The sequence below is a fragment of the Coenobita brevimanus genome, chromosome 73 (assembly GCF_032717465.1).
Source record: "Coenobita brevimanus isolate Jiangsu-jjx chromosome 73, ASM3271746v2, whole genome shotgun sequence".
Classification (NCBI taxonomy): domain Eukaryota; kingdom Metazoa; phylum Arthropoda; class Malacostraca; order Decapoda; family Coenobitidae; genus Coenobita; species Coenobita brevimanus.
In genome coordinates this window covers 7,087,154-7,096,133 of record NC_137026.1, presented here as the reverse complement: position 1 = coordinate 7,096,133, position 8,980 = coordinate 7,087,154, and the positions used below count along the sequence as shown (strand labels likewise).

General features: G+C 39.8%; 1 protein-coding gene across 1 annotated transcript; it reads right to left on the bottom strand.

The window, feature by feature from the left end:
* Positions 1 to 2,185: 2,185 nt before the first annotated feature.
* LOC145407429 (uncharacterized) lies at positions 2,186 to 6,104 on the bottom strand. Its single transcript, XM_080278356.1, has 4 exons — positions 6,056 to 6,104; positions 5,203 to 5,286; positions 3,276 to 4,215; positions 2,186 to 2,687 (listed from the first exon to the last, which is right to left on the bottom strand). Exons 1-4 carry the CDS (start codon positions 6,102 to 6,104, stop codon positions 2,435 to 2,437), a joined length of 1,326 nt encoding a protein of 441 aa, XP_080134482.1. The 3' UTR covers positions 2,186 to 2,434.
* Positions 6,105 to 8,980: the final 2,876 nt, after the last annotated feature.

Genomic DNA, 8,980 nt, shown 5'->3' with positions numbered 1-8,980 from the left:
TTTAGGTGTAGTCAAGGTTAGGTTATAATAGGTTAGGTCAGGTAGCATTAAACAAAATTAGGTTAGGTATGCTCAAGGTTAGGTTATTATAGGTTTGGTCTGGATTAAGTAGGGTTACAAAAATTTAGGTTAGGTAGGGTATGGGCAGGCTTGAATTAACAAGGTTATGTTACAATCACTGGGCTGGGTTTGGACAAATCACCACTGATCAGGGAAAATTTGTGCCAAAACAGTATTCAAAGATGGTGTCCATCTGTCTCGCGCACAAGATGGTGTCCATTGAAACTTAAAAATGCTCCCAGGAAAAAAAAAAAAAAAAAAAAAACATAATAGACAGAAGGGGGTGATTTTGTGTCTCCTTGATATGATTCCACTTCTCCTTGATGAACTTCCACATAAGACATACATACTACATATGGCATTTACCTCATATCTGCCATAATATAGTACACAGCAAAAATACTGTATTAGTCATGCAGTTTAATTCGTCATCATCATCATTATCCATGGCAAGCAAGGCCATGCAGAGCTATGGAAAACGATCACAGGTAAAATCAGCCTTACAACCAGCTATTGTTCTGTCATCACAAACTAGAGGAGCAAAATCTGGATTCAAATCCGACCCAGATCAGGATCTGCCCCATGATCTATCAATAAATACAAACAGAAGAGGCCTTAATTAAAGTTGAATGTCCCATGATCTATCAATGGGTACAAACAGAAGAGCCCTTAATTACAGTCAAATGCCCCATGCTCTATCAATAAGTACAAACAAAAGAGGCATTAATTACAGTCAAATGTGCTAATTTGTTAATGTTCATGACAAATTGTAATGTTCATTTTTGTACTGAATCATCACATAATATAACATGATTATTATGGATGAAATACACAAATAATATGAAAAGCATGAAGGGAGTATACACTGGATGTTGGTTTGACCAGCAATGGCTTACATCCCAGACTGCTGCCCACTCACGGACCCTGACATCCACACTTTGGTATCCTACTTGTCAATAATCCTCTCCTTGGATGTGGCCCAAGTAATCAGGGACAAATTAACTTTTCTGGGACTGTAGGCTAAACCAGATACTGGGGCTCCTACCTAGGGAACAAGCCCCCATCATGAGGTCTTGTGTGATGCCAGTCACTGTAATTTTATCAATTCATTTTATTTTTTATTTTTTTCCCCCAATGGTGGGGGCCTTGGCTGTGAGGTATTCAGCCTAGTGATTAATCTACCCCTGCAAGTCACCTCTTGATTGGGCATAAATAACTGACACCAAGCCATTGTGAAGGAGTGTCCTGTCTTAACATGGGCACTGTCTTTTAAATCACAATCTGAATCCTTACTTGTGCTGCCATGCCATTGTGAATGACTGATCGATCATAATATGGGCACAGCACATCTTGTGTCATAGTAGATCACACTCTGAAAACCTACTGATGGCATCATCCAATCCTATGCTGCCCCATGAGGAGTGTAGGAGCCCAGGCCTAGGCAAGTTGGTCCTGATATTTATGATGAGAGTGACCAGCCTCACTCATCCATGGGTGGCATTACATGAGCAATAAACCCTAACCACTCCTTGGATATAAATCTACACTGGCTCAATCCAACTGGAGTGCCGTAGTTACCCACTAAACCACCAGGTGCTATGGTTACCACCCAACATAGTAAATGGTTTCCTGGTGTACAGGAAACCATCTGGCTTGTCACTCAGTGTAGTCATTCACAGGCAGAAGGAAGAGGAAAGAATGAAGGAAAGACACAAGAGAGAGCGTAGTCACCTGTAGGCAGAAGGAAAGAAAGACAGAAGTGGATGGAAGAAAAGAAGGGTGGAGGACAGGAAAGGGCAGACACCTGAGAGCAGCAGTACATCAAGTGAGTGTATGGTGAGTGCCCCCACCTACCACTGATTATCACCCATGGTTAATGGTGTCTTGGCTCAGTAGGTTGTATGACATGCTGCATGAGGGGTGGCCTGCCACAAGTACCAACGGCAGTTAAAGGGGCACTACAGATCAAAGCACTCAAGTATTTTTTTTTTTCTACAACCCGCATTATAAAAAATTTCCATTAATTTGGCAAAGCAGCCTAGGAGATAAAACATGTCTTCTTCCTCAATTGTTAGTGAATGGCACCATGCCTGGTTAAAACCTGATTTCTTCTGCATGCTTTGCCACATTTATCATAACTATATAATTGTTTTCACACCTGAATGAACTGTCAGGTGCCAAGTGAACACAAATATTTTCTACACAGTTTTCCAGTCATCACATTTCAAATTTTTTCACTCCTGAACTGATACTGGAGAGAACCTATAATAAAACCATTTACCCCATTCATCACACTTGAATTTCTTCCCTCCTTAATGAATTAAACAGTGTCGGATGACATCAACTGAGTCATCTGTTTACCACATTAAGCACACTAGAAACTCTTCCCTCCACAATGATTTAATAGGTGTCTGGTGAGACTGCTTCTCTTACCAAACTGTTTACCACATTCATCACACTTGAAATTCTTCACTTCTGAATGAATTAACAGGTGTTGAGTGAGACCATATTTCTGTGCAAATAGTTTACCACATTTATCACACTTGAAATTCTTCACTCCTGAATGAATTAATAGGTGCTTGGTGAGATCACTTTTCTGTGCAAATAGTTTACCACATTCATCACACCTGAAATTCTTCACTCCTGAATGAATTAGTAGGTGCTAAGTGAGATTACTCTTACGTGCAAATAGTTTACCACATTCATCACACCTGAAATTCTTCACTCCTGAATGAATTGATAGGTGATAAGTGAGAGAAATTTCATGTGCAAACAGTTTACCACACTCATCACACTTGAAATTCTTTACTCCTGAATGAGTTAACAGGTGTTGGATGAGAATACTCTTATGTGCAAACTGTTTACCACATTCATCACATTTGAAATTCTTCACTTCTGAATGAATTAACAGGTGTTGAGTGAGACCATGCTTCTGTGCAAATAGTTTACCACATTCATCACACTTGAAATTCTTCACTTCTGAATGAATTAACAGGTGTTGAGTGAGACCATGCTTCTGTGCAAATAGTTTACCACATTCATCACACTTGAAATTCTTCACTTCTGAATGAATTAACAGGTGTTGAGTGAGACCATGCTTCTGTGCAAATAGTTTACCACATTCATCACACTTGAAATTCTTCACTTCTGAATGAATTAACAGGTGTTAAGTGAGACCATATTTCTGTGCAAATAGTTTACCACATTTATCGCACTTGAAATTCTTCACTCCTGAATGAATTAATAGGTGCCGAGTGAGATCACTTTTCTGTGGAAATAGTTTACCACATTCATCACACCTGAAATTCTTCACTCCTGAATGAATTAATAAGTGCTGACTGAGATTACTCTTACGTGCAAATAGTTTACCACATTCATCACACCTGAATTTCTTCAATCCCGAATGAATTAATAGGTGCCGAGTGAGATTACTCTTACATACAAATAGTTTACCACATTCATCACACTTGAAATTCTTTACTCCTGAATGAGTTAACAGGTGTTGGAAGAGAATACTCTTATGTGCAAACTGTTTACCACATTCATCACATTTGAAATTCTTCACTTCTGAATGAATTAACAGGTGTTGAGTGAGACCATGCTTCTGTGCAAATCGTTTACCACATTCATCACACTTGAAATTCTTCACTTCTGAATGAATTAACAGGTGTTGAGTGAGACCATGCTTCTGTGCAAATAGTTTACCACATTCATCACACTTGAAATTCTTCACTTCTGAATGAATTAACAGGTGTTGAGTGAGACCATATTTCTGTGCAAATAGTTTACCACATTTATCACACTTGAAATTCTTCACTCCTGAATGAATTAATAGGTGCCGAGTGAGATCACTTTTCTGTGGAAATAGTTTACCACATTCATCACACCTGAAATTCTTCACTCCTGAATGAATTAGTAAGTGCTGACTGAGATTACTCTTACGTGCAAATAGTTTACCACATTCATCACACCTGAAATTCCTCACTCCTGAATGAATTAATAGGTGCCGAGTGAGATTACTCTTACATACAAATAGTTTACCACATTCATCACACTTAAAATTCTTCACTCCTGAATGAATTAATAGGTGTCGAGTTAGACCACCTTTCTTTGCAAATTGTTTACCACATTCATCACACTTAAAAGTCTTCAATCCTGAATGAACACCTGCATGTTGGATAAGACTTTCCTTAAAAGGAAATGCTTTACCACACTCTAAACATCTGAACTGCTTAACTTCAGCTGAGGACACTGTGTCCAGAACAGTCTCATTGTCACTGAGGAACATTTCGTCACCCACCTCACACTCTAACTTTACATCTGTTTCTTCCTTTACAACTTCCATTATTCTGTCACCCACCTCACACACTGACTGTACATCTGATTCTTCCTTTACCACTTCCATTATTTTGTCACCCACCTCACACTCTAACTGTACATCTGATTCTTCCTTTACCACTTCCATTATTTTGTCATCCACCTCTCATTTTAAATTTACATCTGTTCTTCCTTTACCACTTCCGTTATTCTGTCACCCACTTCACACTGCAACTTTAGACCTGGTTCTTCCTTTACCACTTCCATTTTTTTGTCATCCACCTCATACTCATATTTACATCTGGTTCTTCTTTTGCCACCTACACTATTTTGTCACCTACCTCAGACTCTATATATCTTTACATCTGGTTCTTCCTTTATCATCCTGTCATAAGATTCCCCCAAACTCTTTTAATTCCTACCATAAACTAGTCTCCACTGAACAATACTGCTGATACAAAGGTAATTATTACTGAACAATAACAAGCACTTCCAAGTACTATGTAACCATATTTTTAAATAAATAGTTTACTGCTGAGTTTTAAGCTGTTAATGCAGTCTACAATACACTGGGTTCCTTATTTTACCAGTTCTTATCCAGTGTCTGCAGCAGTTGCACAGTAGTAAATACAAAGGATATCACAACAGCTAAATGATCCTGGATCACCACCTACCACTCATCCAGTGATTCATACTTCTTACAATGAAAGACATTATGAACAGAGAATATAAGCCACATATATCTGGAAGAGGCACCTCATGTAGGATTTACAGTACTGTACTGAGACAACACAACATGTGCCTATAAATCTGTCAACACTTTACCATGTAGGCTATATATTACTTTGGTGGCTCCCTGATGACCACAATGCTTAGGTGTGCTTTGCAGAGTCAATTTCAGCTGTGGACCTGCAACAAGGGCTGCCATTAGACAAAAATCTCTATGAATTTAAAAACACTGCCCAGTGAGCCCTCATTTTGCATGTATCTAGTCCTTGAAATAAATTAATCTGCACTTTAGCAGGAAGGCTTAGCAGAGAAATTTGAAGAAAGAACGAGATCATTAATGTAAAGGACTGGTTATATGAGTGGGAAAGTGAGGGTGGTATGGTAGAGTAAGCGGCAGCAGAAGTGTTAGGCATGGTAGATAATTTAGAAACAAGGGTGGTCAAGGATGAGACGAAGTTAGATGATAATGAGGACTTCCAGGTAGTTAAGGGATGATGCAAAGTTAAGCAACAATGACAGGAGTGTGTCTATCTATCTAGAAAAGGGGAAATATTCCCCTGAGCTTGACCTTATTAGATCATATAGCCCTGCTAGGTGACAAGAGGGCGCTACACCCCCCAGCATGGCAGCTACTGTGTGTGGCTTGAACTCACAACCCCCTGGTCCCGAGTTCAACACACTACCACTGAGCCACCCTGCCCACTATATCCAAAGCCAAACCATAAACCCATAAGGGGTGCCCATTTGTCTTTGAGTTAGTGGTTTTACTAGTCCAGCGGACAAGGTGAACAATCGTTCACTTTTTCAGGAAAGCACTAAATTTTGCACAGTTGTAGAATAGGCCCAGACAATAATTTTTTGAGTTGAACCCCCCAAATTCTGGACCCCCAGTGGTCACCATCTTGGATTTCAGAATGGCCACCTTTCAACCTATATTTTCTTCAATAACCTCGGGCACTTGAATGGAATGATTTTTTGACCCAGCAAAGGTCGGCCATCTTGGATTCCAAAATGGTTGCCTTTGAACCCCTATTTTCTTCAATAACTCCAATACTATGATAGACAGCAACATAATTCCAATGACTAACCCTATGTTTTCAGGGTCTGGCAATCCAATGGAATCACTGTCCAATGTGGAAGGTTGGCCATCTTGGATTTCAAGATGGCTACCTGCTGAAGCCCATTTCAGTTATAACTCTGATACAATGGCAAAAATCTATTGCATGTCTTTTTTATCAAATTCAGATATTTAAAAAACGTCCATTGCAGTCATAATGACATACACAGCAAGGTAGCCTCGCAGTACTTGCAGTTCCCTTTGCAAGCAGTTTTACAGTGGCAACTGATTAATTCTGAGCAGGTGTTCTGGACAACTAGCAACTTTGTCCATACAGGGTGCCAAGTACTGTTGAGTCTCTGCCAACCCCAGACAGATGGTGATGGAAGCTCTGGTTGGGAAACTAAAGTTTGGACCCAAACAAGTCCAGCCTGGTACAATGTTCTTTTGATAAGTTCCTCAAGAGTATCAGCTGTGGGCAGAATGTGTTCTATTGTCCTTGCCCTCTTCGGGAATAAGAACCTGTGCACGTCGTTCACAGACTTCAGGTCTGTTGTCCTGTCATACGCCATTTCCACAAACTGTTCTAGCTTGTGGAGTTTATTGGACACAGATACAGGTTTGGTGGACAGAGCATGAAAACTGGCTATGATGTCATGAAACACCTCATATGCTTTCCAGGCTGTCACCTTCCCTTTGCTGGCAAAGAATGACACGGTATCACAACCGGTGAAGGCATGAAAAATTAGGCCAATGCCTCTGCTTTCCTGCACCAAAGAGCTGCCAAAGCCAACATGCTGCAACCGCTACCTCTTTCCGCCCCAAATCCACTCAGCCATCCCACTCAACTCACGCCAACACCTGCAGATCCAACTACTTTAGCACCATAAAATCACTGAACACATACATGAACATACCAACTGACATAACTCTTGTGTGTCTTGTAAGGTGGACTTGAGAATGAACTTGTAGTCTCTGAACTAAAAGAAAATGGTGTAAATGTACTTCATACTCAATTTTACAGAAATGGCCTCTCATATACCGGTATGTGGAGAAGAGCCAAGCAAGTTGGGCTTTTATATTTCAGTTTTAGATTTTCACTTTTTTCATTCATGTTTATACCTACCAACAGTTGGCTCTGACATAATTTTCAAGTCAGATTATTCAAAACATTGAGCCTGATTAGAATTATATTGAAGTTAATATAACTGAAAATGTGATATAGCTTCATGGCAGTACACTCAAACCTCGCTTTAAGGGACCTCCATTTAAGGGATTTCGGATTTCAGAGACTCCATATTCTACCTGACAAACAGACAAGACCATTCAAAAGTGATACGTAATGTCTAGGTTTTACACATTCATATGTTTCTTTATACGGTACCCGTAAAATAATATTCATGATCATATAAATAAGAAAAGTGAAACAATCATTGCATTTCATAATAAGATTGTCTTTATAATGTGGTAAAACAATGGACATTTTCAAGTAAGCGACATTTCCAAGTAAGGGACAAGTTGATTCCCCATTTAGTCCCTTAAATCGAGGCTTGAGTGTAAATTCTTTACAATATGGGAGGCAGCAACTGACAAAAGTCAACTTACTAAAAATGTATGTTTAGGGTATTTGAAAATCCAGTAAGAACAGACCTGAAATAGTCCTGGCAATGGTTGTGCTACATGACAGATCTCTAACCCTAGAAAATACAGGTGGTGTTTGAGCATAAACTTCACAGAATTGGGCCACCATCTTGGACTTCAAGATGGCTGACACCAGATGATCATGAAAATGATTCCAATGACATGATTCCAATGACATTTTCCATCTATCTTTTATAACCTTGCATTATAATGAAAGACCAATTTCAGCCAGCAGCCATACTGGACTTAAGATGGCCGACCTCTGCCAGGTCCAGCAATGATCCCACTGCATTGCCAGGCCCTGAAAACATAGGGGTAGCTAGTGGAATTTTGCTTCTACAGTATATCCCCCTAGTACGCACCTACATGGGCGGCAGAGGAAGTCGCGTACTAGGAATTCACGTACTGTGAAAACATAAACTTATGGGAAAAATTACATATAGGAGGTACCCCCCTTCATGGATAACCCTTGAGACGCCTTTCAGACCTAAGTATTGTACTGTACAGGGAAACTACCTAAGACATATTGCCTAAGATAAAAGTAAACCAACAAGATTATGACTTTACTAGGTAAATCACTGGTGGTAGGTGGTGGTGACCATCATCCACTCCAGGTAGTGCTGCCTACTTTTTCCTTAGCCTTTATCATTCGTTTTCTGTGCCTACCCTCCTCTCTTCTTATATCTCCCATCTTTCCTGTCACTTCTTATTGCTCTTCTTCCCTTTACAGGTGACTTTACATTGAGTGACAAGCCAAATAGTTTCCTGTATGCTAAAAAAAACTTTTAAAATGCTGGGTGGTAACCATATAACCAATCCATACGTGCTCCCTATGTCAACAAGTGGGTTGGTGGAGGGTTAGTGCCCCTCCCCGTAAAACCAATAACTCAAAGTCAAATGGCCACCCCTTATGGGATTATGGCATCTGGCAATAGATAGACAGATAGATAGATAGACCTTTACCTGTTATCGCTTCTTGGGGGAGCAATGTCGTGCACTCAGGGTAACCCCGGATTTGGGCCACTCTTTGCTGCCTGTCTCACTTACAAGGAGTTTAATTCACATACTTAAAAAAAAAAAAAAAAAAAAAAAAAAAAAAAAAAAAGTCCTCATGTACAAGGGGGATCGCGTACTCAGAACTTGCTTACTGTGGGGATGTACTGTATTTATCACAAT

Coding starts and splice junctions, on each gene's coding strand:
- LOC145407429 (XM_080278356.1), bottom strand. CDS start 6,104: ATGGCCGACCTTTGCTGGGTCAAAAAATCATTCCATTCAAGTGCCCGA. Junction 5,287..6,055: donor ATTCCATTCAAGTGCCCGAG/GTTATTGAAGAA, acceptor CCCTTGTTGCAG/GTCCACAGCTGAAATTGACT. Junction 4,216..5,202: donor AGTAATATATAGCCTACATG/GTAAAGTGTTGA, acceptor GTGTTCATTCAG/GATTGAAGACTTTTAAGTGT.